Source organism: Ictidomys tridecemlineatus, chromosome 1, assembly GCF_052094955.1.
Source record: "Ictidomys tridecemlineatus isolate mIctTri1 chromosome 1, mIctTri1.hap1, whole genome shotgun sequence".
In the NCBI taxonomy this organism is placed as follows: Eukaryota; Metazoa; Chordata; class Mammalia; order Rodentia; family Sciuridae; genus Ictidomys; species Ictidomys tridecemlineatus.
Window position 1 is genome coordinate 82,973,878 of NC_135477.1, and position 12,319 is coordinate 82,986,196.

A 12,319-nucleotide genomic window follows, 5' to 3' on the forward strand; every position below is an offset into this window, starting at 1 on the left:
ATATGATGCTTAGAGTTGTTGCCACCATCTCAAGCCCCAAGGAAACAAAAGCTAGTATGTTGAGGATGGCTGATCTAAAAGAGACAAAGAACCTGGCCCTGCAATGGTGTTGCCAACCCATATTGTCACAACCCATATTGTCACTGTGGAATTATTCTACCCCCATTGCTAGTAAAATACTTGGATCTTCACTTATATGCAGTCAAAAGTGTTCTTTGGGGAATAACAAATATGTGGCATTGAAGTCTGTGTTTCTGCCTCCAATATGAATGTCATCAAATATAGCATCTTTCCTCATTGTTCTTCTCATACCAATGTTCTAAACAGTCACTAGCAATTAATTGGAGTTAATATGTGAGATAGAAATCTGTTTGCTATTCTTGCTTTAGGGCAAAAGAACATAAGCATCTGCTTTGACACAAACTCTCCCACAAATATTTTGCTCCCAGTGGTCCTAGCTAATATTGGAAAGTGTTCCTGTAAAATCAACAACACATCAGTACCCACGACACTAGCCCACTGAAGTGATTCAAACTAGCCTACATCTGAAGATCAGGTTTTCTCTGTACCCCAGGACATAAAAAAGGTGCTTAGTTTTCAAGGGTCAATTCATGGTTAGAAGGGAAATCAGTCACACGGCAATCTTTATTTTGAATATAATGGAGCAAAAAATGCTCTTTTATTAATCTGATGTACATTAAATATCTTTGCAGCTGTTATGTGAATGTTAGTCATCTGGCATATAAATGTATACACACGTTCACACTTGATAGATTTATGCTGTACACAAGCCATCCCACATGGAGCATGCCCTTTCATAAGGATACGCATGGCTGTCTCAGGATATTTGTGAAAACACACTTGTTTCAACATTTTGGCAATCAGAAATCAGACACAGAGGAGCATACCAGAAAGATGAGTTCACAGCAGTTTCAGCTGTACTTAAGATGAAAACTCCAGAAACCTGAAAACAGAATTTACTGGGATTCACACATGCAGCACATATATACAGTACAATAGGGGTAACTGGAACACAGATAGCAGGGGCACTTACAGAGCTTTCAAAATAGAAAAGAATACACAACAAAAAAATCCATACACCAAAACCAAGGACAGGACCATTGCCAAGATCTCATTGCTAAAGAGAGTGGATTGTCGGTTTAGCACAAGTCCAAAAGGGAAGTGCACCTGAAAGAAACTCTCCTAGGATTTCATGTTTGACAGCTAGACATTAACAAAGGACATATGGTCTGTTCAATGTGTTCCCGGGTCAGGGGGAGGATACATACCACATTTTGGAAAGTAACTATCAAGAAAGAACTTTCTTTTTTTCTTTTAACTGACTTAGGACATAGATTCTTTGCAATAAATATTTGTAACAACCACAGTGGGAATGAAATTAAGCCAGTCCATCAAGTTTTACCTAGGCAGGCCTGGTGAATGTCAAAGCCAAGGAAGGGGTCTCCTTCTTGGATGACTACTTGGGCGTCAGAGGGGAGATACTTTGTGATTTTAAACTAGTTTGTTCTTATTTGCACAGCATAAAATAGCTAATTTACTGTACATTCTCCCCAAAGGAATAATATCTAAAGAAAGCAATGAATCCTCTGCGCTATGGGACCTAATCGGAGTCAACCAATACAGATGCAGAAAAAAAAACCAAAAAAAACCTTTATGTACTGACATGACGTGAGCTTGCTAACTAAGTCTTTCCTTCCCCCAGCTCATTTATGGGCAATGCTGACCCACAAACCCATGTGGCCTGGGTCTCTGGAGGGAAGTCAACTATTCTTTAGGGTTTTCGACTGGTATGCAAACATTTAACAACATCTAGAAGGATGGGAATCTAAGAGGAGTCTGATTTGTAGCATTGTCAGTTTTTCTAGTGTAAATATTCCTACCCTGGCTGATCTCAAGCTGCAAACATGACATCACCCACTGACCCCAGCATTGGGAACATGTGTGCAATGGTATTCCATTATACAGTACTTCTACATACAGATACGATAGGCATATATTACCTTGAGGCATACTTGATAGCAAAATATAGCAAAGTAAGTAGAAAGTGGTGTTTTGAATATATATTTTAACTTTGCTTTAAAATATAACTTATTTAATTATATTTAAATTTTAATAATGGCTATTTTTCTCAGCTGGTTCTCAAAATTCTTGAAACTTTAACAATGGGCTTTCTTGAAATGTTTGGGCCTATTCCAGCCCATTGCTGGATTGAGGTGACTTTTGCCTCTTTAAGTGGGCTGGCCAGTCACTTTTCAGGCTCCTGAAAGCTGCTTAGGACTCTGTAGCTTGGCTGCTATGGAGGTTGCTGGCTTGACATTGAACATTGTCTCAGTTGGGACCAAGGGCTGAAAGTTGCTTTCTCTTCTTCCTAGTTATGGGCATCCTTGGTTCAAAGGAGAACACAAATGTGGGAGGGTAGGCACAGAGAAGGCAACCTCTGCACTGAAATATGAATGAAAGACACCAGGCTTCGGTACCATGAAGGACTCACTACAGACATGGAGAGGTCAGGCACCATCTGCCTGCCATGAGGTCAATGAATCCTGAGCACTTGGCTGGGGATGTCCTCGTCTTTTAGGAACTAAAGGATACGATGTCAGATTTCTGCCCCAGAAATGCCAATTCTGTCCATTCTATCAGGACACAGGGTTGAGAAACAGTTGGAAATGTAGCTCTGGTCAGGGAGCTGTGTAGAGCCAACAGTCTAGGGCTCACACTCTGGGGCACCCATACCTGGTCCCTGTGATTTCCATCCTCTGTGCCTCCATGACTGTCATATTTCCTAGGGCACATTTTCTAGTTCCAAGCTTTCCCAGGAAAGCTTGGCCCTGCTATTGCACACTGTCAGAGTCAAGAGGTGACATGAGGAGTAAAGAGAAAGCAGAACAAAAAGGAAAGCAGGAGAACATGTATTACCTGGATGATAGAGGACAGAGGGTCACTGACAACCACCCTCTCACGGCCCCCTGCCCCTGGCAACAGAACACCAGAGTCCCTTTGCAGCCTCAGACACTGTGCAACAAACGTGCACTGGTTTTAAACTGAAACTTGAAAATGCCCCTGCCACAGGCCGTCAGAACTTATTTTCTGGGTGGCTTATCTGCTGAGGCTAGAGAGGGGGAAGCTGCTCTAGTATGTCTGCAAAGACTGTTTGACTCAGTCACAAATCTTCAACATCAGAAAGGAAACACTCTGGGAGGCAGAGTCTAGGGGAGCAGCAGTCAGCTGCCAGGGGTTGCTGAATGGGCTCTGGAGAGAACACTTGAGCGCACCTGCTCAGGAATAGACTTCCCAGCTCTGGTCTCTAGACCTGAAAGGGATACCTCAGAAGAAAGGAGGACTTTAAAATGAACACCCTTAGAAAGACAGGGTTATCTTTGCTGCTTACACATTTTTTTTGTATCTTAGTGAAATTTCCTGTTGAAAACATTCAAAGAAATAGCCACTGTGTGATTCTATTTTTTTTTCTCTTTTCATTTCATCCAAGTACTGTTTAGTAGTCCCTCCCACAAAGACCAGTCAGTCAAGAGGCTCTCTCTTCCATCAAAGGTAATCCCAATTACTGCATAGTTCCTGGAATACCTGTGATAGGCTATTACTTGTTTTAAACTTAGAAAAATAATATTTTATGATTATGGGGTGGGAAGAGGAGGCTCAAAATATGATGAGCAGGTCAATATCAGACCTCTCTTTCTTCATTCCCTATTTCCCCTGCTTTCATTTAAATCTTGCAAAGAATTATCTGTACCCAGCATAGTGACTTAGTATCTAGCACATGGGAGATGCTCAATAAATATTTATTGAATAAGTATATCAAATGACCATGCTCTGCCCAGCTCTCTCCTCCATCCACCCCTGCTAGCCTTAATCAAAAACCTAAAGAGAACCATGAACTATGCCCTTGTAACTCAAAATGCTGGGATTACTAAATTGGGTCTAGGTGTTTTTTTGAGAAATGTGGAAGAAAGCCCTGGTAAAGACTCTGTGCCTAGTTGGTGAGAGACTATTGACAGAAGGAATGGTCACCTAAGAGCCCCAAGAACAGCACATGAAGAATTATAACTCCACATCTGAAACAAGGAAGGGACAGGCACTACATCTAGGAGACACTGACAATCTTTTTGTCTATATTACACAGATTACAAGAGAAGCTTTACCCAAAACGTAGTCTGTGCTCTGCAGGAACAAAACTGTAAGAAATGTTCAACCCATCTCAGAGTCCCCTAACTGTCTAGATTTCTTTTTGTTGTCACAACATGACTGGTGTCTTTGTAGGTTGCATAACTAGACTAAGTTTGGCACAGTGTGGGAATTAAAGGGAAACCTAATATACAGCCAATATGGCCCCAAACAACAATATGCTCATTGTCTTTCTATGATTCCAGGTGAGGGCCAAATTCAGACATTTCTAGCTTCAGAGCCTTTCATGCATGAGGAGGTAAGGTATCTTCCTGAGGAAATAGGCAAAGACTATTTTGATATTAAACAAAAAAATTGGAGAATATCATATTCTGTTTTGGTTGGCAGAAAAAAAAAATGAAAGTGTTCCCATGGAATGCCTTGGAAATGATCCCAGAGTTTAGAATGTCTCCATGGTACCCTAATCTCTCCACTGGAACCTTATCAATGATATCTTGGGCTCTCTGTCACTACTTTTCTTTTCCTACTTCCCCCTGGATCTCAAGATATTCTGAAAACCACCTAAGGAGTTTTTGGTGAGCTCTGATTTGGTAAGATTTGCAAATGAAGGTACATTTTCCAATTCAGGTAAAATCACAGAGAAACTCAATTTCTGATGGCCTAGGTCTATTTAAGGCTGTGTTTCAAGAAAGCAGTGGAGCAAATTATTAGGGGAGCTCTAGAATACAGCCTTTGCAGCACTGAAATTGGAGAGTCTTCTAACCATGGATGTATCTGCTGGGGTAGGTTCTTTTTCTGGACAGGCAGTAATAACTGTCCAACTGACACTGAATATTCAGGATCCCCAGAATATGGGAAATATACTGACAGAACATGGGAAATATACTCTCTGTCCTATTCCATGAGTTGTTCTCCCCAAACTTACTGTCTTGTTTATATACTTGATTTCCTAATTTTTCAGTGTATAAACTGAGCTGATTTAGTGCTTATAAGGATGATTTTAACATCAGAAGACAAAGAGATTGAAGCTATTTCTATAATAATGCTGTAGAATCTTAGAGAGCAAACCAGTTCCAGTTCTTTACTCGCTAGGTGTGGCAACTAAAGACAAGAGCTGTTCAGTGACTCACATTCTCTCTAGCAAGATCTGGTGGTAAGCTGAGCTTGGACCCATTAATCTTGTCTTTCAGGTGGGGGGTGCAATCAGAAATGACTGTGAGCTGGTGCCATGACCTATTACCTGCATGCAATGCAGTGCAGAATTTGCAACTTCAGGCAGCTGTTTGTTTGCTTTTCCTACTGAGAAGATTCAGTGACAACAATAGGACTTGGGAGCATTCTGAATTTATTGCAAAGAATGAGAGGGAAAATTTTAGTAAGAAATACAAGAGCAAGTGGACCTGACTGTTTCCTGGGCTTTTATTTTATGCAACCAACTTTCATTTTCCTTTTACTATAAATGAAATAAGATGGTAGCTGCTTATCTGGATGCCAGTGGTCTGTTACACTGATACAATTGAGAGTTTTGGTTTTTTCTCACAGCTATATTTTAATCTCCAGCTAAATCTGGAACAAGCTAATCAAGCCACACAGCATATTTTGAAAACAACTTGAGTTCTCTCATAGATGCTCAAGGTGATGAATGGTGTGAGGAGGCAGAGAAAAGTACATGAAAGATGAAAAAGGTGGTGACCAAGAAGGTTTGTGACCACAGACTGTCCAGGAGATTAGAAGAGATCCCTCTTGGGCCACCTGGGAGGCTTGGATTAAGTGACAAGAAGGCCAAAAATAATCCTTTGAAGAAGACACATGTTTCAGGTCTCATGAAGCAGGATTCTGCTAGTTTACCCATGCTGACCTAACCCATTGTTCAAATAACATTCTAAACCATGTGCCTAGTAGCTTGGGAGATATGACACATTTAGACCCACAACAGATAATACAGATATTTTAAAACTGAAGATAGTCCAGTAAACAAGTTAACAATCATGGAAGACTACAAATAGTGACAGCATGCACACTTCTACTTTTCCTTTGGATGGGTGGACAGAAATACACATCTTACTTCTGTGGTTATTTCTGCATATGCCACTTTCAACTAAAAGACCTGTTCATGTCCTCTCCCTCCTTTTTTTTGGGGGGGTGGTGGTAGTTCAGGGGCTGGAACCCAGGGCCTCATGCATGCTGGTCAAGTGTTCTACCATTGAGCTATGTCCTCAGTCCCATATATCTTTTTTTTTTTTTTTTTTTTTTTAAATCAAGCAATAGCATAGTGGAGAAATGAGTACATGTGGGGAAAGACTAATACACAGATTAGTTTCTTGGTTATTTTAAAACTGGTCTTTTACTCTCTGATACTATGACAGGAGGCAAGCAAGGGTAAGTTCTATTTCTTTCTCTGCTTTGTTGGTATCTTTCAGATAAATCATGTCTAGTCTTTATTGATTTTTCTTTCTTCTTGCCACCTTTGCAGTTGTGATTTGAGTGTTCCTGATGTTCTGGCACTGAGTGTGTGTGTGTGTATATATATATATATATATATATATATATATATATATCTCCCCGGGGAACAACCCTCTTTCTGCCACCACACAAGACTGAGTCTGCCCCCTCTACCAGGCTGGAATTGCTGGTTAAAAGGCTTATGCTAATGAGGACTCTTCCCAGAGTCTGAGCTCCAGGAGGGATCATTAGGAGCCACTGGGTTAGCAGAAAAACCTCCAGGGAGTTAGGACTTCTCTGAATGTAATGGTTAGTGGGAACAAAAGCTTGTCCTTCCAGGGAGGCCCCAGGGCTGTGGCCTTGGAAAATGCCTGTAATAAGTAATAAGGATCACCCTCTAATGAGACAGGGAGAGCTAAAAAAAAATTAAAAATTGTTTAAATATGGGATTTATTTCTGGCTGCTAGCCATGGGCTACAAGTCTACAAGGAGGCTTCAGATTTCAAAGAAATGTGAAAATGGATGAGCTTGGGGGAGGGGTCAGCCAGAGAGATGAGAAGGTCATGTAGCTGACAGCTTGCCCGTGGGAATGTCCTATTGACCTCTTGTGTTCAAGCCCAGGCACATGCCAGAGGTAAAATAAACAGGCAAACAGCCACCAGGAGATACTGTCCTTGTCTGCAAGAGAACCCTCAGGAATGCGGGCGGGCTCTGATCCTACCTAGAGACAGGGCCAAGAGCACAGAGACCAGAGTGCACCAGCCCAAGGGAACCTGGAGGGATGGGACCTACTTTGATAGGGGTACTGGGGTGGGAATGTCCCTCAGAAAAGAGGTGCAGAAAGAGGTTTTTCAAATGACCACAGGTGTGAATTTTTTCCTAATTTATCATTTATGACAACCTAGTTATCCATCGACAATGGTTTCAGGTCTCATTTGAATGAATGGCAGAATCAGGTAGGCAGGTTTTTAAGAAGTGGCTTTCTCAATCCCTAAAAAACAAATGCCAAATGTTTTCTTTGATATAAGGAGAGTAACTAAGAACAGAGTTGGGAGGAAGAGCATGAGAAGAAGATTAACATTAAACAGGGGTGAGAGGTAGGAGGGAAAGGGAGAGAGAAGGGAAATTGCATGAAAATGGAAGGAGACCCTCAGGGTTATACAAAATTACATACAAGAGGAAGTGAGGGGAAAGGGGAAAAAAAAAACAAGGGGGAGAAATGAATTACAGTGGATGGGGTAGAGAGAGAAGAGGGGAGGGGAGGGGAGGGGGGATAGGAGAGGATAGGAAAGGCAGCAGAATACAACAGACACTAGTATGGCAATATGTAAATCAGTGGAAGTGTAACTGATGTGATTCTGCAATCTGTATACGGGGTAAAAATGGGAGTTCATAACCCACTTGAATCAAAGTGTGAAATATGATATATCAAGAATTATGTAATGTTTTAAACAACCAACAATAAAAATTAAAAAAAAAAAAAAAAGAAGTGGCTTTCTGTCCTTGAATCTGATATCTGGTAAGAGCTATGGCAGCTTGGGAGGGCTGGGTTAGGGAAATGGTAAATGAAGGCAAAATGTCTCTCTCTGATCTCTTGATTTTCAAACATTCTGAATTACACACCTCAATCACAGACACTATTATGGTCCTTTTCCCTTATATTTTTTCGAAGTTTGATTCATCTTTCTGTCAGAAATTTTGCTTATGCAGCTCCCTCAGATTTTTGCTGCTAACTGCAGAGCTCTTGTTTTTCTTGTCAGCAGTCACCTTAATTGTCCTGCCCAAAGAGCCCCACCCAGCCCCGTTTGGTGCCACATGGTTTTCTTTGAAAGGCTCTGCTGTAACAGCGAGAATTTCTGGGTGTCCTTTTCTAAGTAAACAGGAAGTATCGCTATGCTAAAAAAAAAAAAAGAGAGAAAACCTTCTCCTCAGCAAAAATTCAATAATATGCCAACTTATATTTCCTATTAATGTTGCATTAGGAGCAAGATCAATTTCTTACACAGCACAGTCTTTTTTCTTAAGATTCTAAACCTTCAATGAGTGAGCAGAATCCCAGGGAAGGCTGGCCAACGAGGACATTTTAGAAATTCACCCACTGATTTTTTTTTTTTTTTTTTGAGGCAGTAGCATCACAGGAAAGATAACAATGCATAAAAAAAAAACACACACACACAACAACAAAACCTTGTGCAAAATCACATTAAAGGGGCAAGATGTTATGCGTCTAAATTTTAAGTCACAGCAAGAGTTGTGTTCCAATACTTAACCACCTTTCTATATATGAAAAATCTGAAGCCTTGAGTCAGGAGAATTGACGCATCACAGGAGAAAGAAACACACAAAGATGGCTTTTTTCCCCCCCTCCATCACATCAGAACCTGGGTTCGTGTGTCAGGCAGACGCAGCCCTACGAGTCCTCCACACACGAGCACAGTAGAAGCCAGAAGGATGGGGATTGCTTTGGTGATGCCAACCAGGGAGCCGAAAATTAAGTTTCCCAGGACGGTTGCTGCTTTGCATAGAGCATTCAAGAAGCCGAAGCCCGTTGCCCTACAAAGGAAAAGAATTATGGACAAGGTTGAGAAAATGATTCTAGCTTTAGACACATGTTCTATAATAGTAATTTTCAATGCTCTTTAAGTAGATTGTGTTGAGTGTCATTGGAGCAAATAATTAAATGCTTGTTAGCAAATCAGGATAGAGAAACCCAGCTGTTGGTATTGTTCTTTCAGGCCTCCTGTTGACTTTCTTACCTTCTCTATTGATTCTTTTTCTGACCATAGGTTCCAATTTATCATGGACAACAAGAGAAGGGTAATTTCAGGAGTCTCTTTTCTCTTGGCCCAATGGTGTTGGAAGAAAGGGTCTTTTATATCAAAGTTAATCTTACCCCATTCAAATCCTTCTCTCAGGAAAAACAGTCATGAAGCACACAGTTCATCAGAGAGGCAGCTCACCTCTGGTGAGTGTGGAGTTTGGGCCACCTCCCTCTGACCCCAGGCAAGAAGTGGAAAGCAAGGGTTAGGGAAATTGAGCAGGTTCTCATCTTATCACAAAAATGACACATTATTTTGTTTTGTAAATTCCCATAATTTCAGAGATATCTGTATTTAAAAGGAAACTTAATTTCATTCCAGAATTGAAGTATATGACAATATATTTCTTTTTACTTCCTTCTTTTCTCTTAGCTAAATCAATTTAAATAATTGAGGCCCATTGAATTTTCAAAGAAAATCAGGGATGTTGGAGTTGGATCCCTTATCTTTAACTTACTGTGGAGCATTCTTTCCTTGTTTTCATTAGCAGGCAGAAATAGAACACAGGTTGAATATCACTTATCTGAAATACTGGGGATCAAAAGTGGTTCAGATTCGGGAGGTTTTGGGATTTTGGAATATTCACATAGACTTCACTAGTTGAGCATCCCTAATCTGAAAATCTGAAATTCAAAGTTCTCCTAAATCTAAAATTTTTGAGCACTATGTATTTTCAGATTAGAAATGTTCCACCAGTACTGAGCTGGGTGGCCCAACAAGGAGCTAGTGTGATATTTCTCCTATCATCAGAGTTCTCTGTGGAAAATCAATCCAAGAAAATATTATAGAAGAGAATCAGATTGTGGGCCTAGAGATCTTGTTTGCTGTCCTTTAAGCTGTGCAGGCATGTAAGAAACAATCCTCCGTTCTTTTTGAATCCCCAAGAGTTCACACATGCTGAGCATAAGCTCTATCATTGAGCTATATTCCCAATTCCAATGTCCTCTCTCTCTCTCTCTCTCTCTCTCTCTCTCTCTCTCTCTCTCTCTCTCTCTCTCTCTTTCTATCTTTCTCTCTTTCTATCTCTCTCTCTTTTTTTTTTTGTGGGGGGTACTGGAGATTGAACTCAGGGGCACTTGACCACCGAGCTTATTTTATATTTTATTTAGAGACGGGGTCTCACTGAGTTGATTAGCAACTTGCTTTTGCTGAGGCTGGCTTTGAACTCACCATTCTGTCTCAGCCTCCTGAGCCACTGGGATTACAGGCATGTGCCACTGCGCCTGGCTCTTTCTTTCTCTTTCCCTCTCTTCTTTTCTCTCTTTCCAGTACTGGAGATTCAACTCAGGGGGCACTCTGCCATTAAACTACATTCCCCGGCCTTTTTTATTTTTTATTTTGAGATAGAGTCTCATTAAATTGCCCAGACTGGCTTTGAATTTGTGGTCCTCCTGCTTCAGCCTCCCAAATTGCTGGGATTACAGGTGTGCACCACCAAGCCCGGTCCACATCCCACCTTTTTTTTTTTTTTGTACCAGGAATTGAACCCAGAGGCACTTAACCACTGAGGCAATATCTAGCCCTTTTTACTTTTTTGTTTAGAAGCAGGGTCTCTCTAAGTTGCTTAGGGCTTGGCTAAATTGCTGAGGCTGGCTTTGAACTTGTGATCCTCCTGATTTAGCCTCCTGAGTTTCTGGGATTACAGGTATGCACCACGACATCCCACTTCTTAGTACATTTTTTTTGGAAAGGATATTTGCTATTAGTCTACATAAACTGAAGGATTTTGCTTTGGTCTTCTAGGTAGAAGATTAAATTTTTTTTTTTCACAACTGTAGATCTACCACTAACATCAGAGAATATAAATTTCCTTCTGACTTCGTAGTTTGGCTCTCATTGAGTCACATTAAATGCAGGGCAATTTTTTTTTAAAACCACAAAGGGAAATTCATTTTACATGCTGCAAAATGAAGTATTTAATACACACCTTTCTTTGATTGATTTGCAAGTTTGTAGCTGTGGGGGTTTCCTTTTGCAAGTCCTAACAACTACTCATCACTGCTTGCATGGTTCCTAGTGGCATTTTCTACAATGTATGCAGCAGGCTCATAACCTCAGAAATGTATGTGGTTATTATCTAGCCACCCACTTTTCACACCATTAGAAAGAAATCAAGGCTCCTCCCTTTGCTGTATGAACGCAGTCTCTGTGTTAATGCAGTACCAATGATTTTGCTAGTTAAAAACACATCTAATAAAGGGCAGCTAGCACAGATTTTCTTTTTGGCTAAGAAAGTAAAGTAAGCAGGCTCTTGAAGGGTGGCAAAGTTGCCAACTCCTTGGAATGAGGAAGAAGTGAAATAAAATCTCTGATGGAAAGAAGCAGGGATTTCTTTTTTTGGGGGGGGAGTGGGTACTAGGGATTGAATTTAGGGTTGCTTAATCACTGAGCCACATTCTCAGTCCTTTTTATATTTTATTTTATCTTATTTATTTATTTATTTATTGGTGCCAGTGATTAAACCAAGGGGCACTTAACCATTTAGCAATATTCCTAGCCCTTTTTAAAAAAATATTTTTATAGACAGGGTCTCGCTAAGTTGGTTGCTGAGGCTGGCTTTGAACTCACAGTCCTCCTGCCTCAGCCTCCTGACTCACTGGGATTACACCACATCTGGTTTTTATATTTTATTTTGAGACAGGGTCTGGCGAAGAAGCTTAGAGCCTCACTAAGTTGCTGAGGCTGGCATTTGAACTCCTGACTCCTGCCTCAGCCTTCCCAGTGGAGAAACAGGGATTTCTTGAGAAGAAGGTAAGTAATTTTGTATTCTCTTTGTATCTAATTTTGTGTTCTTGAAAAAAAGACCTGTAATACCAGTAATTACTAAAACTGCAGGGGGGGAGGGTGGATTTAATATACTAATGACTATTTTCAAATGAAATTGCTGGAGGCTACAG

General features: G+C 40.7%; 1 protein-coding gene across 1 annotated transcript in view; it reads right to left on the reverse strand.

Moving 5' to 3' along the window:
- Nucleotides 1–627: 627 nt before the first annotated feature.
- The window catches only part of Sv2c (synaptic vesicle glycoprotein 2C), a 234,060-nt gene continuing 222,368 nt past the window's right edge, over nucleotides 628–12,319 (reverse strand). Inside the window, exon 13 of the mRNA XM_005328941.5 lies at nucleotides 628–9,156. Within this exon, the coding sequence (XP_005328998.1) occupies nucleotides 8,973–9,156 (184 nt within the window). The 3' untranslated portion in view covers nucleotides 628–8,972. The remainder of the gene's footprint in view (nucleotides 9,157–12,319) is intronic.